The 27,588-nt window shown below is 35.6% G+C and overlaps 2 protein-coding genes and 1 non-coding gene across 5 annotated transcripts in view; 1 reads left to right on the forward strand and 2 right to left on the reverse strand.

Annotated features, from left to right (window-relative positions):
* The window catches only part of LOC136027358 (vigilin-like), an 83,685-nt gene extending 79,591 nt beyond the window's left edge, over positions 1 to 4,094 (forward strand). The window contains exon 18 of the mRNA XM_065704523.1: positions 3,385 to 4,094. Coding sequence (XP_065560595.1) covers positions 3,385 to 3,615 — 231 coding nt within the window. The 3' untranslated portion in view covers positions 3,616 to 4,094. The remainder of the gene's footprint in view (positions 1 to 3,384) is intronic.
* A 4,213-nt stretch (positions 4,095 to 8,307) lies between these two features.
* LOC136027359 (lethal(2)neighbour of Tid protein-like) overlaps positions 8,308 to 27,588 on the reverse strand; it is a 67,582-nt gene continuing 48,301 nt past the window's right edge. For 2 of the 3 annotated variants that reach the window (XM_065704524.1, XM_065704526.1), the window contains exon 7: positions 12,286 to 12,535. In XM_065704524.1, the coding sequence (XP_065560596.1) occupies positions 12,355 to 12,535 (181 nt within the window). In that variant the 3' untranslated portion in view covers positions 12,286 to 12,354. Of the gene's footprint in view, positions 8,465 to 12,285; positions 12,536 to 27,588 lie in introns of those variants that run through there. The other variant, XM_065704525.1, reaches the window with a different exon arrangement.
* On the reverse strand, positions 8,381 to 8,572 carry LOC136027796 (U2 spliceosomal RNA). The gene has a single exon (XR_010617661.1). It is a non-coding gene; the product is annotated as a U2 spliceosomal RNA (small nuclear RNA).

Genomic DNA, 27,588 nt, shown 5'->3' on the forward strand with positions numbered 1-27,588 from the left:
ATGTACCAACAAAAAAGTTGTCTTATATGATGTAATCTATAGCATTTTCTTATATGATGTCATTCATAGCATAATTAAGATCGTTGAGTTTCCAACGCAATGAGTTATTTATATAAAATAATGCATGTAGAAAGGCTAAATCAAGGCCAAAAATTTGTAGGTATTATAAATCATGATTTTTTCATCATGGGTTATTATTTGCTTTATAAAATTATAACCAACACGCATTAATCAAGTGTGATAAGATCGAGAGAACAGCCCAAACAAATTAAATTCACAGTGGGTAAAAATTGACAACCTGGACCCTCAATTCCGACAACATCATACGGGCAGCTAAAGCAAAGGGAATTGCTAAATTGTCTGAAGTAATCAAAATCCAAATTAAAGAAGATAGACAAATACAGTTAGAAGATCTGCAACAGCGTGAGTATCAAAACGTGTCAAAGATGAAAATGAAGAACCAAGACACTGGTGGTTTGAAGATATATGAAAACGAGAATTAGAGCGTGCCAAATATGAAAGTGAAAAGGAAAGACAGACGCGGTTAGAAGACATTTGACACCAAGCTTGTGAACAATTCAAGAGTGAAAGTCAATAGCAAATACACCCGCGGTTACAAGAACAGTGGCGGCGTGTCAAAAATGAAAAGAAGAGAAAAGATATAGGTGGTTAAAAGTCATGCGAAAACAAGAATTAGTGTGTCACAACTGAAAATGAAGAGCAAAAACACGAGCGATTAGAAGACATGAGACACCGAGATATTCTGGCCTACAAATACTATCTAGATAGGTCTGCGAGAACAAGGAAATATGGGGTTTAATTATAAGCGGCTGTGAGAATTACAACTAATCACTAGATAGTGATTATCAGAACTTGTCAAAATGAGCGAAAAACAAAAAATGTGCAGTTAGGAGGAAAGCGAAAGCAAAAATCAGAGTCAAAAATGAAAGTAAAGGAAGTAAAGGAAAAAAGAAATATTACGATGTAAGAACAACGTAACCACAATCTTCGACGCCAACAAATTGTGGCTCAAAACCCATTATAAATCTACAAAGATGCCATAAGCAACATAATTTTTTATTACAAGTCATAACATTTTGTGTTCTCTGAGGAGTCCTCTCTTTCCCCGAGGAAGAAGTAGCAAACAAATCTCACTCATATGGATGTTGTTGCATTGAACAAGAATCAATATATACAAGCTTTGCGCTTGCCGAGCGTCAGGGCCCGTATCGAAAATCGACTACATTGTGTTTTTATTTTTATTTTTTATTTTTGCTGGCATATTGACATTTTTGGCCACTAAAATCGATCTAAAAAAGGTCACAACTTTAGGGAAGAATTTGCATTTTTCCCATAATGGTTGTATCTAACCTATGCTGACGCCCAGACACTACAACTCAGGATTGAAAATTGATATGAAGAAAGGCACAAATGATAGGCGTAACGATTAGTTCATACTTTAGGGAGTAGAAGTTTATTTTGTAACCGAATTCGACAATTGGGAGGGGCTGGTTCGATTAGTAGTGATCGGTGGCTCTTATTGGCTAGGACGGATTTTCCAAATTGCTGAATAAGGTGTTCAAGCCGGACTTTAAGTGGAGATAAACTTAATTTAGCGAGGGCTTGATCATTTGGTATTTCGCGGTTTCGGAATATAATCCTTGTTGCTCTTTTCTGGACGGACTCTGTCGTGTAATAGGTACGCTGTGCGGATTGCTGATGGACTCCAAACCGGGCACGCGTACTCGAGCAACGGGCGAGCATAACACATGTAGGCATGGAGAAGACTTTCAGTATCACACCCAAAAACGCCTCATTTTGGTAAGTGTCTGAAGGCTTGCATTAGCGTTGTGGACGGTTAAATTAATGTGGGCACTGAAACTACAGTCAATAGTGAAAGTTACTCCTAAGATTTTCATTTCGTTCACAATCGGGGAAGGGGCTAAGGCATATCTATATTCCGCTTGGAGGGTTGAAACGAACTATCTTCGACTTGGCTGAGTTGATATCCATGAGCTGCCTTAGGTAATTGAGTTAGAGATAGAGTCCCTGGATCTTCATCTCTGTAGTCTCAGGGGAACAGCTGTGTAATTGTATCTCTTTGGTTGTATACAGGTATTCAGGGAATACAGGTTATTGTGAAGTATGTGTCTTAGCGCATTTTGATTCTCCCCTGGCTTTGACTTCTAACTGGTTGTCACTGGAAGATAGATTTTGGGATTTAGTTGTACTATATAATATGAAGCAAGATCAAGATCGCGCATTGACAATGAAAGAGAATCTGAAAGAAGAGAAAATTATGAATACGACTAAAAAAAAAGGAAAGAATACAGTGTGATCTATTAGCTCATTCTTTCGTAGATTTTTATTGTCATCTTTCAAAAAAAATTTCAAATCTTTCAAAAATTTTTCCAATATACTACATGCATAGAAATCGGATAAAACGTTGTTAAAAATGTAATCACAAACAGAAGGCTATTTAAAAGGTGCTCATGCAGTGCAAAAGCGCCAAATGCAGTGCTCATTTTGACTTTGTTGCAAGAATTTTGAAAAAAAAGCTCGATTAAAAAGATAAAAAAAGAAAGTGAAAAAAGAGTATTAATGTAGTACAAAAAAACTTTATAGTCCAAATAAGAGTAGAACTAATGTAAGTACAATTTATTTTGTAATAAAAGATAAGAATCGTAAAAAGGTACGAAAAAGTAGAATGGCTTATGAAAGTAGAATTGGCTTATGAAACCTTGGGTTTCATAAGCCAAACTATCTATTAATAGTCTTTATTATATAGTACGGAACCTACATATATTTCAGTGTTAAAATAAAAAATGTTTGTCTTTTTTAATGGAAATGCCCAGAATCAAGTTTTCTTTCTCTTAAACACATGATATAACTTGAGATCAAGAAGTGGTTTTTAGTGTTTTTCTTTTCTTTTCTTTTTTTAGTTAATTTGGTATCCAAAAGTCCTGAATGTTTTACATTTTTAATATTTATAAGAAATTATTATTCATTAATATTTATGACGGTGAATTCAGAAAGGTGCTCGTATTGTTTCTAAAATCTAAAGTTCTGGGGAATAATTTTTCTTATCCTAAAAAAACAAAAACTCAATTCTAACAAAGTACTCAATTGCCACGCTAAGTACTTATGTTGCTCGAATATGATTTATCTGGAATTTAGATTTTCTAGCGTTGCAAAACTCAGCATATGAAGACTTCTTAATAACAAAATTCAATTTTCATAAAAAGGGTAAAGATTACATACAACTGGAGGGTTGAAAAGCTCAGTTATATGTTTGGTTCTCGAACCAAGGAAAAGTTTAAACTTCGGTCCTTTTTCTAACTTTGAAAAATAATTCAAAATAAAATAAGTGATTTTTTTTTCTAGTTGCAAGATTTTCTGGAAGATGAAAATTCACGCCAGTACGTGAGAGAATCCCCAAGAGAAAATAGGCACCAGCACCGTGGGGAAGGGCCAGGATTTATTGTTAGTGGTGCTCCATGGCAACATCCAGGAGGCAGGTCCCAGTCAGCCGCATATAACAATACACTGGAAGATTTCCCGTCTATTGGTGAAATGAAAGCAACTAATGCACCAACTTGGGGTCCTCGACGTTGAATTTAAAGAGCATCACATATCGTAGTCAGTGAATGCCCTGCCTGTGTTTTCTTCTTTCTGTTTTCTGCGTTTATTTACTCTGTTGTTTTTTCTCCTTTGTGGTGGAAAGTGTGCTCATTGCCTTATAAGATTTTAAACTTTGAGCTTTATTTATTTTCCTTATGTTATGTTTTGAGCTCTGAAAATAGTCTAAACGCCAAACTACTTTTTCTTTTTTGTCAAATTTGATTTATGTAAATTGATCATTTTGATATATGCAAAATATTTTTTTTTTATGAGTAAATTGTTTCAATTTTGTTTTTATTTAAACTGCTTGTTGAGATGCCACTGGATCGAGTTATTTCTTGTAATTTTGGAATGCCTTATCAATTAGGAATTTTGTTTCTGTGAAAAATAAGCTGCGATTTGCTTGGGTTTAATATTTCGGTGTTGTTTTGGTAGACGTCGAGACGGGTTTCAATAAAAAGAAAAAAAATCCAGTTCTGCTTATATTTATACACACGAATTTAGGATGTAAGTATAATGTGTTACGAAAGGTTACGGGCGAATTTAAGTGGCATACATTGTGTTTATGCAATTACATATTACTAGATATATCTCCCCCGTTTAGTGCAACCTTTAGAAGGTAATCTGACTATTATGTTTTATAGATTTTTAGGTTAAAGCACTCGGAATACTTTCTTTTTAAAGCGCACTGAAAAAATATTCCCTATCCTTGAGCACATCATCAAAAAAAAGTAGTTTTTGAGGTTTTTTTTTACATCGACAAAAAACCTCGAGTATCTTGAGCCAATGGAAACTGGATAACTGTTTCCTAAGTCAACACACGTGGGAAGCCCAAAATATAATCACCAATGAGCTCTAGATGTAATGACGTATGTAAGAAACTGATAAGGCTGACCTGTTTATCACAGTGACGTGGAATAAGGCATACGAGGAAATTCCTAGTTAAGGTTAGGGTTCCTCGTGGTATAATCTCGGGACCCACTGTTGACTGAATGTCAACGGCACAGGGGTAATCCTGGGATCCTCCGTAACTATTATTTTACGGCCATTATGAACACTCTGCAACTATTGTTTTACGACCATTCCGAATTTTTTGAGATTTCAACTTTCGGATCAGGGAAGGCAAATTCTGAATTGTCAAAAAAAGAAAAGTCTTCCTTGTTTGTGGATTAATCCTGTCGAACATTACGATTATTCAGAATAAGGATCGGCACTGTTTGTAAAAAAAAAAAAAATTTCTACTTTCTGTTCTGTTTTTTGGAAAAACAAAAAGCAGTTGTTTTTATAAAAGCTGTTTTTTTTTCATTTAATCTTACACTTTTTAAGATGTTGAACTCTATCATCTATACTGGGCGAGGTTAACGCTGTAATCCCGAAGCTTACATGAAGAACATCCCAAATCCGGTAATTCATTATTTTTTTTAATCAAATATGTGCGCGTACAATACGACCCCACTGCACAGGCGATTCTAAAACCTATTAGGGGACCTGGGCATAGCACGATTTCGTTCTTGCGACCTCAAGATGTTGGAAAACAGAGCTTGAAATAAAAGGAACAAACTTTTTTTCAAAAATACAAAAGCACAACAGCTTCGAATAAAATCAAACAGACTGAAGTTCAAACTTTGAACTTGTCACTTAGAAGCATTCTTGTTTCGAGTGTTCCATCAGTCGTTCTTCACTATTTATGCTAAAATATGAATTTCTTTGGTTTTTAGGACGGGGACTGTATATATCCGGTTGAGGGTTTTCGACCATGGCGATTTGAATGCTGTACTTTTATTTTGATCTAATGCCATTTTCGAGTGGTTTCGGGCTTTTTATCGAAAATATGAGAAATTTGTTTTTGTGCTAAGATTAACATTGAAGTTTAATGGAGGTAATAACTAAGATTGCTGAATCAGTATCAAATAATTTTTTGCATACAATGGTTTTTCTAAGAACACATTTTTTTTTTCAATTACTTTAGGCCGAGATTTGCTCTTTATTAGGTTGCAGCTGCTGATGCACCTATGGTATGTGAAATTCATTAAAAACAAACAGTGATAAATCACTAGATTCACCTTTTCTTCTGACTTACTATAAAAACATTTCAACTTCTTTGCAAACTGCCAACCTTACTTATCTTGTTCTGAGATCTAAGGTAACAGTACTGCGAGCTTCTGGCTCTGTTTTGGACCAGCTTTAAAGTTAATATTGAGCAACAGGTTCTCAATCTCCGGAGGATGTCTTGTAGTTAGACTAGGGTTTCTTCTTAGTTGAAAAAGCATTAGTTATAAGAACTCGCTAAATAAAATAAAAACCATGTCCTAGTGCTACCTCCAGGGTCAGACATAGTTTCAACCTACTCATCACATGACATCGTTCAACTTGTCAAATCCTCATCTATGACATCGAGTAGATCATTCCCGTCTGCATCAATCAATATCTACTTGAGCCTTCATCCAGTTTATCATCATTGTCAGCTGATTCACATTCAACAACTTGCTCTACATCAATTCCTCCCCAGAGCACTGATTGCACAAAGGTGAAGGAGGTGGCCAAAGCATGAAGAACTTCCAATCCCCCAAAGATAGCAAGCTTTAACAATAGCGTAACACAAGCACTTGGTTAAATAAAACAGGTTAACAAAGAACAGAAATAGAAACAGGTACGACGAAAACAGATGTCCTGTTTCTGTTGTTTTTTTTTTTTTTTTTTTTTTTTTTTTTTTTACACAGAAACAGGTTAGATAAAAAAGGAAACAGTGCCGACGCTTAATTCGAAACATAATACATTCGACATAAAGAAAAGATCAAATTTGAAAAAAGCCTTCTAGCCATTGTGCTGCGGCTGCTGTTAATGCAGCCACAAATAATGCCATCTTCAACCTGTGATTAACATGGAGTGTTAGAGAAGAATCGAGATTTGGATTGCCTCTCTGCAAGTAATGCAATGCTATTTATTTATTACACTAATTAAGCAAATTTGACTAGGTGTACAAAACAAGCTGCAAATATTCATTGCTGGGCTTTTTAGCAGAAAACTCTAGATGGTACAATTGCATAACCACGATAATATCTTTGTGAATAAAAATATGAATTTCGTCCATTGGCCTTCAGAATTCCCAATATAAAATCTCGCTCTATATTGGGCTTGTAAACTGTCCTTCCAAGGCCAACACGAAAAAATTTAATGACAACTTCGACCAATAAAACAAATGGTTATACATTCTTTTTAGTTTGGTATTCAGTTGTCTAGATAAGGAGGAAAAATGTGCCATGTGCCAAATCAGTATTAAAAATCATCTTTCGAGATAATGCAGAAAAGCTCTTGAAGGTGATCTTCTAATTATGGAGAAATTATAATTCCGCAGTGGTGTCATTCCTACCGTAATGAGTGGAGGAAGGTAAGAAGGTTCTGGCTCTTTTAGTAACTATTCAAGTTAGAAAATTTAAACCTTCTGAATAGCCCTTGAGCCAGGAGATTGCAACTTAGGCTATGAATACCAAAGTTATATAAACTGGAGATGTACAGTGTACAGTCATAAAAAACTGCATTCTTTAAATGTTTTGATGTCTTTATATTGGTTTCAAAAATGACAACTGCAGATGTATTTCTATATATTTTATAACATTTGTTTTTACTCTTGTATAGGAATACAGTAAACAGTAGTCTGGCACAGTACTGAGAATTATTATCACTTTTGTTAAGTTTTTCTTTGATCTTTTAATAAGAAAGACGATCAGATTTCACAATATAACTTTTAAACGCTTTACTATATCATAATGAGTGTCTCTTCGTTTGAAGCAGTGATGTTTTTGGTCGAGAACGCTGTTCAGTGATTGATTTACGTCACCATAAGACGAAACTGAACCTTTGTGAAAAGTTTTTTGCTTAAGTACTATTGGACTGGTGTTCCTGGATACCCTGGGACACTTTTTGTACATTATATTCCAGGTTACCCTTGTATATACATCAGGCTACTCCACCCAAAGGTCCAGCTGCGAGATTGAACTAGGTGATATGCAGATTGTATATTGTGGATTCACGAGGAGACATGCTAGAACTTCCCTGCAGAGACTGTACAGCATTACGCAGTTGTTGCGTGCACACCTTGTATAATAGGTTTTTACTGAAAACGACTTTTTTATGCGTCATATGCAGTTTTTCATGCTACACCGTCTGGTGACAACGAAAATAAATCCGTCTTTAATGCTTACATGACAAAATAAGAAAAATGCACCTCCTAATTTCTCTAATAATATCTCGTATTTACTGACCTGCGTATACAAAATTTTCTGAGCCACGTGGAATTATTTGGTATTTTTATCCAAGAAATTGCACCATCAAATCAGTTTTGTCGTCACTTGAAAAATTTGATTTCTCCATTATACGAGGTGTGCATGCAGCAGCGGCTACATAATAACATTGGTTTAAGCCCTGACGCAATTGCCACATTCTATGAACGTCTATACTCAAAGTATCCTTTTCCAGCTGGCCGTGTTTATAACACGGACGAGACGGGTTTATACAATGTTCAATTGAAATTTGAGGGCACTGAACCGTAAGGGGCCGAGGAGCAACTACGTCACGGGAAAGATGGAAATCAGTCACCATGGTCTAAACTAGCAATGGAATGGAAGATTTTTTCCTCTGTACCTTATTTTTTAAAGAAATTTGTTTTGTGGAAAGGCTCTTGTAAACTGCTCCACGGTGCTTCTTCAAACCGATAATTTATCGCTTCAACCCAATTTGATTCAAGGGTAGTTTCCCTTCGACAGGGTACGCTGATCCCAGAGGCATTGTAAAATCGGGCCAATGCCTGGAGGGAGCGTAGCATTCTCGACATCTCTCTAAACTCCTAAAAGTAAATTTAATATATTGGGCCCCATGTATGAAATGAATCAGATATTAAGCTGATAAAAACAGATACTACGCTTTGATAATAGCCAAAAGGCCGAAAAGCGATAATTGTGTTGGGATATACAATTAACGGTACTGCGAATGAACACCATATAGTATTTCTCTAAGCAATTATGAGTGACTTTGGTGATCATATAGACCTTTCAGATTTTCTTCACCGTAAGATATTTTCTCTCTCTGTTTCAATGTAGAAAGAGGTACAAGCAACTATGCACTTTTTATCAGTCATCAATAAACAGGGTATGGTACTACCCCACTAAAGATGATACACTCATTTCCAAATACGACCATACGAAAAAATATTAGTCAAGAGCTCATGGTGTGAGCTCTAGCAAAATGCTAAGAACCAATAGATTGCTTTAAAAGGAAAATCAGAGGCTTAATGCCAATCGGGATTTAAAATAAGAGCTCTGAGTCACGAGATCCTACTAAATATCAAAATTCATTAAGATCCAACCCCACTCGTAAGTTAAAAATACCTCAATTTTTCTAATTTTCCTTCTCCCTTCAGCCCCCCAGAAGGTCGAATCGGGGAAAACAACTTTATCAAGTCAATTTGTGCAGCTCCCCGACACGCCTACCAATTTTCATCGTCCCAGCACGTCCTGAAGCACAAAACTCGCCAAAGCACAGAACCCCGCCACCTAACTCCCCTAAAGAGACCGGATCCAGTCCGGTTACTTCAATTACGTATCTACGACATTTATAAGCGTTTTCCAAGATTTCCGGTTCCCCCTCCAATTCCCCCAGTGTCAACAGATCTGGTCGGGATTTGACAGAAGAGCTCTGAGACATGAATTCCTTCTTATTATCAAATTTCATTAAGATCCGGTCACCCATTCTTAAGTCAAAAATACCTTAATTTTTCTAGTTTTTCCAAATTAACAACCCCCAGCTTCCCCAAAGAGAACGGATCCGTACCAATTATGTCAATCTCGTATCTATAACTTGTGCTTATTCTTCACATCAAGTTTCATCCCGATCTCTCCACTCTAAGCGTTTTCCAAGATTTCTGTTTCCCACCTCCAATCCTCTATGGATCCGATTCGAATTGAAAATGGAGCATCTGAAACACAAGATTCTTCTATATATCAAGTTTTTTTTTAAGGCGATATTTTCTTCGAGAGTTCATTTTCTTCAAGCTTTTTTTTTGTTTCAAGATATTTTTCTTCGAGACATTTTCTTCGAAGTTTTTCCGTCATGGAAACGTTATAATCCAATGACAACAAAGGTTTTGTTCACTGTGGGAATGCTGAATTAACCCTTGGGAATGCTGAATTAAACGCCTGGACCAGCAAATTATTCCTAAAATTACGTTTTGGGAAATAAATTCTACGCTATAAGCTGCTTCCCCGCTCGTAGAATTTTCCACACAGTTTTTAGATTGATAAAGCTATGAATCACGTGTTTCCAATCCATTCTCCTAGAGAGGGTGCTATACTCCAACAATGTTATTGATCATTGATCTATTAGGCACACCAAACAGTTACATTGTTACTAATTTTCTGACACGAGCTAGACAGGTTAAGTTAGATACTGAAGTCAGTGAGATGTTAAGTAGCATTGGTTTTAGATATTTTATTGCGTAAATGATTTTACTAGCCAGTTATCAATACCATATTTAAAGGGTCATTTATTGTTGCTCAGTTTCTCAGTCTGTATTTGTATTTTTTTCATTCGGATTCACTGGTTTCCTTGCGTTTTTATAGCTATTGGTAAATTGTCCTTTCCAGGATTACGATGAAGGGAGAGTCATCTGTTCTTGCTCAGTTTCTAAGTCTTTTTGTTTTTTTATTTGGTGGTTTTCTTTCGTTTTTATAGTTATTGACGGACTGTCTTTTCCAGGATTACGACGAAAGCGGGTCAATTATTATTGCTCAGTTTAATATCGCTCCTTACTTTTACCAAAACATTTAATCTATTTCAATATTTTTTTGTCTTAAAATTTATATATAATTTTTGTTTAAAAAGGACGTAAAAATTAAAATATTTTGTTGAATGAGACTTCTCCTTATTTCCAGTGATTTTGTAAAAATTGACTGCATGGTGGCACCCTGCGGCACTCGTCATCATCACTTAAACGTTTTCTCACCACATGTCATCATTACATCATGACGAACCATAGCATCTCACACCAGCGTGCCACTCTGTGACTGGTTCGTGGCTCCCTCTGACACCCCTGATCATTCCTAAGTTATTTTTAGACATTTTCTTGATAAAAATGATGTTTCCAAGTGCATTCCGGAAGTTCTGCTTCAAAAGTATAATTTAGGATGTTTACTTTTTCTATTTAGCTTATCTGTTTTAGCGTCGTAAAGTTTTCCAGGTTTATTTTGGAAGTTTTTTACTAAAAATGTATTATTTAGGATATTTAGTTGTGCTCTTTCTTAGTTTAACTTGTCTGTGTTAGTTTTGTTCGTGTTAAAAAAAAAAACAAAAAAAAAACATCCATCCATGATCTTTCTTCGGGCAGAAAATACAGAGTTTCACATTTTTTTTAGATAAGCGCTTGAAACTTCTACAGCAGGGTTATCTGATGCACTGAATCTGATGGTGTGATTTTGATTATGATTCTATGAATTTTAGGGAGGGGTGTTTCTTCCTTTTTTTAAAAATCAGGCAAACTTTCTCAGGCTCGTAATCTTTAATGGGTAAGATTAAACTTATTGAAACTTATGTATTTGAAATCAGCATACATTTCTAATTATTTTGATACATCTATTAATATCAAAACTTCGTTTTTCAGATACTGTCCACACATTCCGATATAGGTTTATAAACCACAACACTATACTCTGCAGGCTTAGGTGCCTCTTACCTAAGCAAAATCCTTTCTATTGAAGATTTGAAAATTTTAAGAAGCTAGCTGAGCTTTATGAAAGTTATTTAGCCAAAATTGAACTGAGCTGTTCAACAGCAGAATTAGATATTTGGCAGTTTGGCATAACAGGTTCTAGATTAGAGTCGAAACAGACTCAAGTACTTTAGAATCCTTTTCTTAGCATGTAACTTTACCCCCCCCCCCAATAAAAAATATTCTAGACGCTATAAATACATATGATAGGATTTTCCTCTCCCAATGTCTGTACTGTTAAAAGATTTTGCTACATCGTCCTGTCTCCCAGTACGACTGAGAATATTTTTCTACCTTAAGAAGATTGATGAAATACCTGAGAAATTCTATTGCAGAGACTCGGCTGAATAGGTCTGCCAGTTAAAACATCCAGATGTATCTTTCTTGAGACAGTAGAAGTGACTAAATTCTGGCCAAAAATGGACAAAGGAAACACAAATCGTTTTTAAACTGTGTGCATTTATAATCTACACTTTTATAGGCGAATAAAATCACAAAATTGTATATTTTCCAAAAAATGTTTAGATTTGCACCTTTTTCATCACTCTATGAATACTCTTCATAGTGCTTTACAGTATTATTCTGTTCCCACCACGAGTAAAGCCTTATGGATTGTTTCAAAGCAACACTTGATGAGTTCAGGCTAAAGGTAGATACCAACATTCTGTCTCTAACATTACATATGATTACTCTCTTGAAACTAATTTAAATACACCATTTAGTAAAAGCTCAAAGAAAAAGTGGTCAACAAAGTTATCTATAAGACCACCAAGTCTACTTCGGTTATTAATGATAATTTTGTTTCAACGCCCGTACCATTCCACACGAGGTCTCACTCTCCAGTTATGCAGATCATTATATGTGATTTTCATACTAAAGCTAATTAAAACTAAACGTTGGTCCTATTCACAATAAAAAAAAGATTTTTATTTAAGTGCAAAACAGGACTAGAATATTTTTCACAAGAAAAAGGACTAGATATTTTTCTTCATCCTGGAGCGCCGAAAGTCCTGAGATTCGTAGTCACCTTTTTGCACGCTATTATAAGACATCCCTCCTAAAATTGCCAGATGACAAATATGCAAGACGCTACTGCTAACAACGGTTGATGGATATGTATTCCAACACATTTCAATCACTCCAAGAAGAGTTAATCTAAAATAAATAAGCACAGCTGCTAAAGGTTTTCCAGTTTAGTAATTTCTCTCTCTCTCCTTTGTTTTTATTTTCCCTGTTCTCTTTTCCTATTGTTTCTCCTTTTTGGAATTCTTTCACGACTGATAAATCTCTCTTCTATTCTTATTAAAATTGCTTTCAAGAATCTTTTTAATTTTTAAAGTCCTTGTTTATTTGTCATTTTTCTGTTTTCTTTCTGATGTTTTATTGTCAACTTCGTCTTTCCTGTTGCTCAACTTTTTTGGTTTCTACTTATTTATATTATTATAATTACAGTTTTTGTTTTGTTTTTTACTGTATGCTAGTGTTTATTCTCTTTCATCTTTATTTTATATGTATTGTTTGATTTACGGTATTATTTATGGTTCTTTTAGTACTCTATTATTGTGTTGTATGGCCTATAACAAGCAAAGCTTCTTGGACCAAATAACTTTTTTTTTACTTTTGTAGTAGTGTTGTAGTATTAATGAAATGATTGATAATTGATTGATGAAAGGAATCTTTATTTAAAACAGACCTTGAATAGCCAAGGCAGGTTATTGAAGCAAAATTTCCAAAGAACTTTACATTCCATTATTCTTGTTAGATCATTCATTATTGAAGCATTACCAAAAGACAAAGTTTAGCATAAGGGTTGAATAAAAAAGAAAGTTTACCCTACCCAATCCCTGCTCTTTAATTATCAGAATGCTTCAACACTAAAAAAGCAACCGCTAAATACAACTGAAATAAGAAAGGAAACTGTCAAGGAGGCCAGGTGTTATTTACATTCATCCCATCCATATTTATCTCAAGCACCTGTAACGGTAAATTTTCTGAATTAGACCAAAAAATAAAATTTTTAGGCTTTAGGTACCCCCTCCCATGAAAGATCCCTTCACCTCTAAGCATAACAGCTTGGGTGCACTATGCAACATGGTATATCGGTTAGTTTCGCTTAATAAGCAGTCTATAATAACAGCTCATTTTTAAGGAAACTCTGAATAGGAGAAGAGGCCACCGCGCACTAGTTTGGCCTCTGACACCAGTAAGAAATTGGATAACACCTTGGTAGTTTTGACTGATCGGTTATCAAAGACTTTATGGAACCAAAATTATTTTGTTTCAGCACAATATGCCATAAATCGACAATTCTTTGACATGATCCCTCTTGTAACTTAAAAATGATCCAAGAAGTTACAATTTTGGGTAAAATAAAGACATTTTGGGATAAACTAGGATCGCCCGTTTGATACCCATGAACCCTGAAAAAAAAAACCTTCTAGGCAGTGGCCACCCTTCTTAAGGAATTAATAACAGAAACAAGTTTTTTTAACTGAAAGTAAGGAGCGACATTAAAACTTAAAATGAACAGAAATTACTTCGTATATGAAAGACTGCCCCCTCCTCAACGTCCCGCTCTTTACGCTTATTTTTTTATTGTTTCAAAAGGAAGAGTTGTGAGAAAGAGACTTTAGCGTAAAGAGCGAGGCGGTGAGGAGGGGGCAGTCATTTTCGTTGATCTCAATGTTGTCCATCCCATATCATTCCACCCAAAAACTAAATTTCAACCTTCTATTGCCATCGTATTTAACTTGAATGCAATAATGCGATTTGCACGCTTTACTGCAAGATCTTCAGATAAACTACTTTGACTTGTATTCCGAAGGAAATCCTCAGCCAATTGGATCTTCTCTATTCATTTCATTGTAATTCTGGACCATAGCGACGCCGATACTTTGGTTTCTCAACACTGGCTAGAGATGCAACTGAATTATATTGCTTTGGAAAACCGAAGCGGCAATGGAATTTTCCATTTTTTTAATCCTGCAACTCGCATGTGGATTTAAATTGCAACACGGATTATGAATCACCCACTTTAAGACTATGAATAACGTATCGATGCAATTTGGAATTTCGGCTGAAATAAAATCATCAATTTTAATTGGATTATGGATTTGATCCTGACGGCTCATGATCAATAGCAACTGCATATGCGGTAGTCCACGTTTTTTAAACTCAATCGTATACCCATGTGCTGCTACCTTTCCAAATATGAGTTCCTTATCAATATCATTGATTATATCGTCAAATTTCAGTTTAGCAATTCGAGTAATGAGATCGGTACGATCTTGAGGCGACTGTTCTATAATAGAGCAATGGTCAAATTTAATACTTGCTGCTTCTTTAAATTCAGACCAATCAGGATTGAAAGTCACAGTTAGATCCGACGAATGATGACGGTAGTATTACTTTTTCACCAATGAATGCATTCTGTTTTGAAGCTAAGTCGTTGAGAAGTCATGTAACACCTACGTAGTTTTCAGCCATAATAGTTGTTTGGTTAACTTTAATTCAGTTAATACTATCACGGTCAAAACGAATATCGGTATAGACAAGGTACTCTTGGAAAAGTCTTCTATCAAAATGAAAAGCATTAAAACCAATCCGACGTAGGTCGGGTGTTACAGCCTGCACAGAAAGGCTTTTGGCATGATCAGGTCGAAAGGCAATACGATGCCTTGCTAATTAAAGTCGTGTTATATGTCTACGAATTACATAAGGTGTTTGAAGTAGCATACCCCTTAAGCATCCCGAGGCTCCAGCTTGATAAAACATTGGGTAGGAGATACGTTTGTGTTCGTAAGATTTCTTCCAAGATATTCATTAGATTACCAGATATCCCATAATTTAAAGGATGTGTGAGGTGTTCTTCAACATCTCCATTGGGGTCTAAAAAGTCCCTTTGGCAAAATTAAGGTGGCTCAATTTCACCTTGAAAAATTTATGATGGATGTGCCACTAAATTCATTTTGTGATAAATTTGTCCAGCTACTTTAAAGCTAAATATATTACGACAATTTATGGTTCGATCATCACTTACGTTGAATGAAGCTAGAGAAAAACAACAGTTCAAGATTCGGATTCATTTATGAAACTCCTCAGAGAGCAAGTGACGTCTTAAAAAAACAAAAAACAATCCCATGGGAATTAGTAGTGGTGACAATACAGTTCAACCGTGTAAGTAGCAATTTCCAAAGGAATTACCTTTGTTTGCTAATCTTTCCTCGGAAAAAAAAAGGGCTCCTCAGTGAATCAAGCAATGTTGAAGGGTCCCAATGACTTATATGTAACATTTACTGATTTTATGGCAAGTTTGTACGAATAAGCTTGGCTTTGTACCACGTTGTTAGTGTCGAAGATTACGACACCGCTGTTCTTCTAACCGCCCCTGTCTTTGCTCTTCATTTTCATTTTGATACATTTTGATACTCACTTTTGCATATCTTCTAAACGCATTTGTCTTTCTTCTTCATTTTATATTTTGATTACTTCCAATTTAGCAATGCCCTTTGCTTTAACTGCAATTTTTGTTTTTGGGCGTTCCTACTGACATTATATAATTGGTTTTTAAATCCCGTTCCGAGTAGATTTTATCTAACAAAAAACAAACTAATTTTAAAATTTTCAGGCATTTTTATAGTTTGAAATAAAAAATTAAAATTATTGCTCAGGAACCGTAAATATTTTGCAGTTTATACAACAATTTGATTATTAAAGCGAGACCAATTTCTAGTGACGATTTCTACTAAGCTTCAAAACTTCTGGTTTTATCTTTTAAGGTTTTTGAATTGTTGTAATCCCTTGTTAAAATATACACAAGTATTTTTGCAATTACCAGTTTTTTGCTCTTTCCGCAAAATAATGTCTTTTGATACTGAATCTGTTCAAAGATATTTGATTATTAAAGCAAGTCCAATTTCTAACGGCGATTTCTACTAAGCTTCAAACTTCTGGTTTTATTTTTTAACGTTTTTGAATTGTTGTAATCTCTTATTAAAATATATACAAACATTTTTGTAATTACCAGCTTTTTCTCCTTTCCGTAATATAATGTCTTTTCATACTAAATCTGTACAAAGATATTTGATTATTGAAACTAATTTTTGCGAAATTATGGCTCTTAATAGATTTTCTAAGACTTTTGACCTATCTAGATCGTTTTTTTATGCGAGAATATCCCAAGATACCAGTTCTTTAGAAAAAATAAAGAGCAGTTTTTGAGAAAAATAAACAATCATTGCTCGTTTTTATGTATATCTATATGGATAAAAATAAGTTGTCTGTCTGTCTGTCTGTCCGCATATGACGTCTGAATTATTTCTATCATATACCAATTCAAAAACGAAAGTATTCAAGCCGATGTAGCTGTGTTGGTAACGCGTTATGTTCCAAGTTCTAGGTTCGGAGGTTCCAGGTTCGAACTTTGACTTTTGTATTAATACAAAAGAAGAAAAAAACTAAAAAAAAGTAAAAACTACAAAAAAAAACTAAAAAAGAAAAAAACTAAAAAAAGCTAAAAAAGCGAAAAAAAGGTATAAATGACGACGGGGACACATAGAATGTTCGATTAGCAATCACCATCAACAAAGCTCAAGGGTAATCATTAGAATCATGAGGTATAGATCTGAATACGGATTGTTTTTCCCATGGACAATTATATGTTGGGACAATTTATATGCACAGACAATGGAACAGCGAAGAATGTTGTATATTCGCAAGTTTTACGTAGTTAAAAACATATATATATATATATATATATATATATATATATATATATATATATATATATATATATATATATATATATATATATATATATATAAATAAGTTGTCTGTGGATGTGTCTGTCGGTCTGTCTGTCGAGTGACGTCATGTCATCATGTCGTCATGAAGTTAGTTGTCGTCATGTTCGTTATGACGATGACGTCTTTAAAAGTATTTAAGAAAATCGTTCAAAGACAAATTTTTAATTGTAAGAAGATCGTGGACAGATCAATTTATGTCTACTTTCAAAGTAAAAGGGCAAATTTATCATAGAGCAGGGTCCCTTCTACCATTCTCAGGCGAGAATCATAAATTTTTACAATTGTACTTCATCAGTGAACGAAAATAATGTACTTCATCTTTTCCACGAAAATAATAATTTAGTGCGTCTGTTCAAAACAGCCATCGATTTGATGCCTACTGATACGCATAAAATTGTTATTTCCGCTGACAAAACGCCTCCTGGCCAACATGTGCGTAGATACAATGCTCCAACTATCGACGAAGTGGCAATCGTTATGGTCGGTGATCAGTTTTTACCTCGAGATATTATTCTTCATAAGCGAAACGCTCAGTTGTTAAGAATTGCTGAAACTCATCGATGCTACGATGCCCTACAATATCCTATCATTTTTTGGGATGGAGCCGACGGCTATCACTTTAATATTAAATTGATGAATCCAGGCACTAACAAAGAAATGAATAAGAAATGCAGTGCAATGCATTATTATTCCTATAGACTAATGATTCGGCAGGATGAAGAAAATTATATTTTAAAATGCCGTGAATTGTTTCACCAATACGTCGTTGATATGTATGCTAAAATTGAATCAGAACGTTTGCTATATATCCGCCTGAATCAGACCAAGCTCCGCTCTGAACAATACATTCATTTGCGAGATGCAGTTGTAAATGACGGTAATACCACAAACGTTGGAAGATTAACGATTTTACCTTCGTCATATGCTGGCAGTCCCCGTCATATGCATGAATATGCTCAAGATGCTATTGCGTATGTTCGTCTCTATGGTCGTCCAGATTTATTTATTACATTTACATGTAATCAATCTTGGGACGAGATACAGCAGCTTTTACTTCAAGGACAATCGGCGGTTCATAGACATGACATTACGGCCCGTGTCTTCCGGCAAAAGTTGAAATCACTGATAAACTACATAGTAAAATTTGAAGTGTTTGGGTCAGTGCGATGCTGGATGTACTCGGTGGAATGGCAAAAACGAGGTTTGCCACACGCACATATACTAATCTGGCTACATAAAAAAATTACTTCGAACAAAATTGATGATGTGTTTTCCGCTGAAATACCTGATGAAAATGTCGATAAGGGGTTACATGATATTATTGTAAAAAATATGATACATGGACCTTGCGGTGCACTGAACGAAAATTCACCATGCATGGCCAAAGGAAGGTGCACAAAGCAATATCCTCGACTTTTAGTATCAAACACAATTACTGGCAATGATGGTTACCCACAATATAGAAGAAGATCTACTGAAGATGGCGGTAAAACAGCAATAATAAAGAAGCATAACGGTACCACCATCGAAGTAGATAACCAGTGGGTTGTTCCATATTCCCCGTTATTATCAAAAACATTTAATGCACACATAAACGTTGAATACTGTAACTCCGTAAAGGCAATCAAATACATATGTAAATACGTCAACAAAGGCAGTGACATGGCAGTTTTTGGCTTGCAGCCCGAAATCAAAGATATCGACAAAATCGTACAATATCAGGCTGGAAGATACATAAGCAGTAATGAAGCTGTTTGGCGAATTCTTTCATTTCCGATACATGAACGTAATCCAGCTGTTGTTCACTTAGCGGTACATTTACAGAATGGTCAACGTGTTTATTTCTCGGAAACCAACGTGCAACAAAGAGCCCTGAATCCACCGGATACAAAGTTAACCGCTTTCTTTTCGCTTTGCAAAAATGATTCTTTTGCAAAAAACTGCTGTATCCTGAAGTGCCTTCGTATTACGCGTGGAATACTAAAAATAAAGTATTTGAACGTCGAAAACAGGGTAAGTCAGTCGACGGCCAACCTACCATCTTCAAAGATACCACGATAGGAAGACTCTACACCGTTCACCCCAATCAACATGAATGCTTCTTTCTACGCCTGCTTTTGGTGAATGTACCCGGTCCGACATCCTTTGAGTATTTGAGAACTGTAAACGGTACTATACATGACACTTACCGTAGTGCATGCCAAGCTCTGAATTTATTGGAGAATGACCAACACTGGGATAACTGCATCAATGACGCATGCGAAACGTCAACTCCAAGTTTAATTCGCGCATTGTTTGGCATCATTGTAACAACTTGCTCTCCATCAGCTCCTACAGAGTTATGGGAAAAATATAAGTCAAAAATGTCCGAAGATATACTCCATCGAAAACAGTTAGAGACGTCAGATATGACTTTTGATTTTACATCAGAAATTTATAACTACACTTTAGTTATTATAGATAGATTTGTGCGTACGTATGGCAAACAAACCTCTTCAGGATTTGGGAATGCCTTCACCTAACCGTATCGCTGCTGTTTCGACATGTGTAGAATTAGATCGTGAACAAAGTTACAGTACGAGTGATCTATTGTCGTACGTACAAAATAACATTTCCAAGTTAACGTCGGAACAAAAAGACATTTATGATACGATAATGCATTGTGTCGATAACAACGTTGGAGAAATTTTCTTTTTGGATGCGCCAGGAGGTACTGGTAAAACGTTTGTGATAAAACTGATTCTGGCATCAATTCGATCAAAAAATGATATAGCGTTGGCAATTGCGTCGTCCGGAATAGGCGCAACATTGCTGCCTGGTGGAAGAACTGCTCATTCCGCTTTGAAATTGCCTCTGAATTTGCATTCTACAGAAACTCCCACGTGCAATATTTCCAAATCATCTGGGATGGGTAAAGTATTGCAGCAATGCAAACTTAGTATTTGGGATGAGTGCACAATGGCACACAAAAAATCGCTCGAGGCTCTGGATCAATGCTTGAAAGATTTGCGAGGGAAGTCGAAACCCTTTGGCAGCACATTACTATTGCTTGCGGGAGATTTCAGGCAAACATTACCTATAATACCGAGATCAACCCCTGCAGACGAAATGAATGCTTGCCTGAAAAATTCTAATTTATGGGCACACGTAAAAACATTAAAATTAACTACAAATATGCGTGTCCGATTGCAAAACGATGACTCTGGTCAAACATTTTCAGATCAATTGCTGGCAATTGGAAACGGAAAGCTCCCAGTAGACTCAATTTCAGGACGTATAAAACTACCTGCTGATTTCTGTAATTTAGTGACGTCCAAAAACGAATTGATTGAAAAAGTATTTCCGAATATTCTAAACAATTATAAAAATAATAAATGGCTAAGTGAAAGAGCGATTCTTGCACCCAAAAATATAGACGTCCACGAAATCAACAATATTGTTTTGACCAAGATTCGAGACCAGGCAGTCCTTTACAAGTCAGTCGACACAGTTTTGGAACCAAATGAAGCGGTTAATTATCCATCTGAATTTTTAAATTCCGTGGATCTTTCAGGGTTTCCCCCACACGTGCTACAACTAAAAATAGGCGTACCAATAATACTTTTAAGAAATATCAACCCACCAAAGCTTTGCAATGGCACGCGACTTGCCGTAAAAAAAAAACAATGGAAAACCTAATAGATGCCACAATCTTGACAGGGCCTTATGAGGGTGAGGCTGTTCTTATTCCTCGCATTCCCATGATTCCAACGGATCTGCTTTTTCAATTTAAAAGATTGCAATTCCCAATTCGATTAGCATTTGCAACCACCATCAACAAAGCTCAAGGGCAATCACTAGAAAAATGCGGTATAGATCTTAATACAGATTGCTTTACCAATGTACAATTGTATGTTGCATCTCTGAGGGTCGGTAAACCTGACAATCTATTTATACGCACAGACAATGGGACAGCGAAGACTGTTGTATATTCACAAGTTTTACGTAGTTAATTTGTATTGTATCTATCTATCTATCTATCTATATAAAAACGAGTTGTGTGTATGCATGTTTGTTTGTTTGTAAAAAGAGCGTTTGCATATGACGTCATTATTAGTACATAAGGCTTTGTATATGCACAGACAATGGGAAAGCCAAGAATGTTGTATATTCGCAAGTTTTACGTAGTTTGAAACACATATATAAATCTATCTATATTCACAGGCGGGACACAGGGACACAACTACAATAGCGCGTAACTAATATGGCGCGTAACGACTTACGCGCGCGGGGGGGCTTGGGGGGCGCGAAGCGCCACCCCAACAGCTAGTATATATATATATATGGTGGGGGCGCGAAGCGCCCCCACCAACTAGGTCTTGGGGTGGCGCGTTAGTTAAAAACATATATATATATATATATATATATATATCTATATATATAAAAATTAGTTGTGTGTGTGTGTCGAGTGACGCCATGTTCGTGTGTCGACTGACGTCATGTTTGTCGACTGACGTCATTATAAGGATTGAGCTGTATACCGGGACACAGGGACACATCATTAGAATAATGAGGTATAGATCTGAATACGGATTGTTTTTCCCATGGACAATTATATGTTGCATGTTCAAGGGTCAGTAAACCTGACAATCTATTTATATGCACAGACAATGGGACAGCGAAGAATGTTGTATATTCGCATGTTTTACGTAGTTAAAAACATATATATAATATACTAGCTGTTGGGGTGGCGCTTCGCGCCACCCCAACACCTAGTTGGTGAGGCGCTTCGCGCCCCCCCAAGCCCCCCCGTGCGCATAAGTCGTTACGCGCCATATTAGTTACGCGCCATTGTAGTTGTGTCCCTGTGTCCCACCTGTGAATATAGATAGATTTATATATATGTTTCAAACTACGTAAAAATTGCGAATATACAACATTCTTGGCTTTCCCATTGTCTGTCCATATACAAAGCCGTATGTACTAATAATGACGTCATATGCAAACGCTCTTTTTACAAACAAACAAACATGCATACACACAACTCGTTTTTATATAGATAGATAGATAGATAGATACAATACAAATTAACTACGTAAAACTTGTGAATATACAACAGTCTTCGCTGTCCCATTGTCTGTGCGTATAAATAGATTGTCAGGTTTACCGACCCTCAGAGATGCAACATACAATTGTACATTGGTAAAGCAATCTGTATTAAGATCTATACCGCATTTTTCTAGTGATTGCCCTTGAGCTTTGTTGATGGTGGTTGCAAATGCTAATCGAATTGGGAATTGCAATCTTTTAAATTGAAAAAGCAGATCCGTTGGAATCATGGGAATGCGAGGAATAAGAACAGCCTCACCCTCATAAGGCCCTGTCAAGATTGTGGCATCTATTAGGTTTTCCATTGTTTTTTTTTTACGGCAAGTCGCGTGCCATTGCAAAGCTTTGGTGGGTTGATATTTCTTAAAAGTATTATTGGTACGCCTATTTTTAGTTGTAGCAGGTGTGGTGGACACCCTGAAGGATCTATGGAATTTAAAAATTCAGATGGATAATTAACCGCTTCATTTGGTTCCGAAATACAAATTAACTGCGTAAAACTTGCGAATATACAACATTCTTCGCTGTCCAATTCTCGCTGCATATAAATAGATTGTCAGGTTTACCGACCCTCGAACATGCAACGTACAATTGTCCATGGGAAAAACAATCAGTATTAAGATCAATACCACATTTTTCTAATGATTGACCTTGAGCTTTGTTAATGGTGATTGCAAATGCTAATCGAATTGGGAATTGCAATCTTTTAAATTGAAAAGGCAGATCTGTTGGAATCATGGCAATGCGAGGAATAAGAACAGCCTCACCCTCAAAAGGCCCTGTCAGGATTGTGGCCTCTATTAGGTTTTCCATTGTTTTTTTTTTACGGCAAGTCGAGTGCCATTGCAAAGCTTTGGTGGGTTTATATTTCTTAAAAGTATTATTGGTACGCCTATTTTTAGTTGTAGCACGTGTGGTGGAAACCCTGAAAGATCTATGGAATTTAAAAATTCAGATGGATAATTAACCGCTTCATTTGGTTCCAAAACTGTGTCGACTGACTTGTAAAGGACTGCCTGGTCTTGAATCTTGGTCAAAACAATATTGTTGATTTCGTGGACGTCTATATTTTTGGGTGCGAGAATCGCTCTTTCACTTAGCCATTTATTATTTTTATAATTTTTTAGAATATTCGGAAATACTTTTTCAATCAATTCATTTTTGGACGTCACTAAATTACAGAAATCAGCAGGTAGTTGTATACGTCCTGAAATTGAGTCTACTGGGAGCTTTCCGTTTCCCATTGCCAGCAATTGATCTGAAAATGTTTGACCAGAGTCATCGTTTTGCAATCGGACACGCATATTTGTAGTTAATTTTAATGTTTTTACGTGTGCCCATAAATTAGAATTTTTCAGGCAAGCATTCATTTCGTCTGCAGGAGTTGATCTAGGTATTATAGGTAATGTAAGCCTGTTTCCCTGCTGGTCTTTTGATTCCTCGGCACGCCTTCTTTTTTCATTTTCTCTTTTAGCAGCAAGTCTGCTTCTGCGTTGCTCTGGTAGTTCCTCGGCATGCTTTCTGTTCTTTCTTTCTCTATCAGCCTCAAGCCTGTTTCCCTGCTGGTCTTTTGATTCCTCGGCACGCCTTCTTTTTTCACTTTCTCTTTTAGCAGCAAGTCTGCTTCTGCGTTGCTCTGGTAGTTCCTCGGCATGCTTTCTGTTCTTTCTTTCTCTATCAGCCTCAAGCCTGTTTCCCTGCTGGTCTTTTGATTCCTCGGCACGCCTTCTTTTTTCACTTTCTCTTTTAGCAGCAAGTCTGCTTTCGCGTTGCTCTGGTAGTTCCTCGGCACGCTTTCTTTTCTGACTTTCTCTATCAGCAGCAAGTTTTTTGGCATAGACTCTTTGAGCATCTTCATCAGTCATTGTAAACTTAAACATTAATAGAATTCTACGCGAACATATGTCTTATATAACTTGAATGACGTCACCTTCAAAGCAAAAATGATGGCAACTAATTTCATGACGTCAGCCGAAACATGACGTCACCTGATCCACAGATCCACAGACAACTTATTTTTATATATATAGAAGATATATATATATATATATATATATATATATATATATATATATATATATATATATATATATATATATATATATATATATATATACATATATCTATTCACAGGTGGGACACAAGGACACAACTACAATGGCGCGTAACTAATATGGCGCTTAACGACTTACGCGCGCGGGGGGGCTTGGGGGGTGGGCGCGAAGCGCCCCACCAACTAGGTGTTGGGGTGGCGCGAAGCGCCACCCCAGCAGCTAGTATCTATATATATATATATATATATAAATAAGTTGTTTGTCTGTCAGTCGACTGACGTCAGACTAGGAAAATAACTGCATCAATTTCATCATATACCAATTCAAAAACGAATGTATTCAAGCTGAGTTGGTAAAGCGTTATGTTCCAGGTTCTAGGTCCGAGAGGTTCCATGTTCGAACCTTGGCTTTAGCATTAATAAAAAATAAGAAAAAAATCAAAAAAGGTAAAAACTACAAAAAAAACTAAAAAAGAAAAAAACTAAAAAAAACTAAAAACAGGTAAAAACTACGAAAAAAAACTAAAAGAAAAAAACACTAAAAACTAATAAAAAACTAAAAAAACTAAAAACTGAAAAAAAAAAGTAAATAAATAAAAAAGGTAAATGTATTCAAGCCGAAGTAGCTGAGTTGGTAAAGCGTTCCAGGTTTTAGGTCCGAGAGGTTCCAGGTTCGAAACTTGGCTTTAGCATTAATACAATAGACTGAAAAAGAAAAAAAAACTAAAAAAAGGAAAAAAACTGAAAAATAAAGGAGAAAAATTAAACTAAAAAAATAAAAATAAAATAAAACTAAAAAAGGTAAAAACTAAAAAAAAAACTAAAAAGAAAAAAAACTAAAAAAGGTAAAAAAAAAGGTAAAAACCAAAAAAAAAAAAACAAAAAGAAAAAAAGCACAAAATTTATTTCATCATATACCAATTCAAAAACGAATGTATATACAGACCGGGACACAGGGAATATAAATTACGACCAGGACACTCAAAGAGAAATTACAGACTGGGACACCGGGACACAAATGACGACTGGGACGTGTTTTCATTCAGAGTTCAAGGAGTTAACAACAAAACTAGATTTCATTTCTTTCGGATAACATCCATGCTTACATTTAGACAAATTGTGTAACTAACTAGTTTAAACCAAGATTGAAATAACGTTTCTCTCCCGCGTGGCTTTGAGCCAATATTGTGATTTTTTCGAAACATACAAGGATTACGTGATAAGTTGACCTATTTATATGACGAGGACATTTTAGGAGAAGAATTTTCGTTAATACAAAAAGTTATTAAGATCTGGATTGTGTGTTAATGGGGGATTTCAATGCTTATACCGGCCTGGAGGCTGAGATCCCAGATGTGTTCATCCAAGGTTTAGGTGATTTTGTCCCAATTTGTTGTAGAATACCACGAAGCAACAAGGATGAAAAAAGAAAATAAATGTATGGGGAAGAAAGCTCCTGGCGTTTTGTGGGGAACATGGTCTGATGATTGCGATTGGTAGGTTTGGGAATGATAAGGGCAGGGGCGAGTTCACTTGCCTTTCGGGTCCAACTCGAAGTGTTGTAGATTATGTGCTAATTAATACGCAATTTGTACCTGAAGCAATAAATATGGGAGTATTAGATTTAGTTGGATCTGATCATAGAGCTATTATACTTGAAGTGAAGATTGGGCAGTTTGTGAACCACGGTTCACGAGTAAGAAATTTCTATAATGCGGATTATAGAAAAATAGGTTTAGAAAAACGAATTAGAAATGATTGAACAGATAAAGATATTGAGGCATTTAGAAGGGAGCTTTTGGACTCGCATGTAAAAAATAAGTTGAAAGCGTTAGAAGACAATGAAAAAGATGCACATATTGTAATTATGCTGTTAAATGAAATAATGGGCAGTTGTGCAGAATCATGTGGCCTGACTAAAAAATTAAAAAAGAATGAGGGATATTTTGACTTGGATTGCAAGCTAATGAAAGAAGAAGCAAAATATTTATTAAATCGTCTGAATGGATTTGATAGCGCGGAAGATCAAAGTCTAAATATAAAGGCTAAATGTAAATGTATTGGCTAAATATAAAGATGAAAGAAGAGAATATAAAAGTTTAATAAAAAGAAAAAAGAGTACGAGAATAAGAAGAAACTGGATATTGCTGATGATTTTTGAAATAAAGATTTTAAAAAGTTCTGGGGCTATATAAAAAAGGATAGCGGAAGGAGAAATTTAAATACCCAGGCTGTTCCGGAAGCTGATTCATGGCCTGATTACCTAAGTAATTTAGAAGGTGTTTGTGCAGATCTTCAGGAGGTAGCGCATACCCCAGAGATGGTTATTTATCCCAAGAGAGAACATGATTACGATTTAGTGGGTGATGTGAATGGCCAAGAGATTAAGTCAATATTTAAGAATTTAAAAGGTGGTACTGCTGCGGGTGTTGATGGTATACCAATATTGTTATTTAAGAATTTTCTTTCCATTTTGATGCCGATAATTGTTCTTCTTTGTAATAAGGTGTTAAGGTCAGGGCAATAGCCAAGCGCTTGGAAGACATCATTGTTTATACCACTTTTTAGGAGAGGAAACCCGAAGGCTCATGAAAATTATCGTTTAATAGCACTTGTCCCTGCTTTAAGTAAGGTTTTGGAGAAAATATTAGATACCAGGCTTTCCAATTGGTTAAATAAATTGGTGAAATAACTACAACGGGGACGCCGGGGGCACAGGCGGGATATATAAATGACGACCGGGACACAGGGATTGTTCGAATAGAAATTACAGACCGGGACACAAATGACGACCGGGACACAGGGAATATAAATGACGACCGGGACACTCAAAGAGAAATTACAAACTGGGATACCGGGACACAAATGACGACCGGTACACAGGGACACATCATTAGAATAATGAGGTATAGATCTGAATACGGATTGTTTTTCCCATGGACAATTATATGTTGCATGTTCAAGAGTCAGTAAACCTGACAATCTATTTATATGCACAGACAATGGGACAGCGAAGAATGTTGTATATTCGCATGTTTTACGTAGTTAAAAACATATATATATATATATATATATATATATATATATATATATATATATATATATATATAATATATATATATATATATATATATATATATATATATATATATATATATATATACCTATATATATATATATATATATATATATATATATATATATATATATATATATATATATATATATATATATATTATATATATATATATATATATATATAT

Source organism: Artemia franciscana, chromosome 5 (genome assembly GCF_032884065.1).
Source record: "Artemia franciscana chromosome 5, ASM3288406v1, whole genome shotgun sequence".
Classification (NCBI taxonomy): Eukaryota; Metazoa; Arthropoda; class Branchiopoda; order Anostraca; family Artemiidae; genus Artemia; species Artemia franciscana.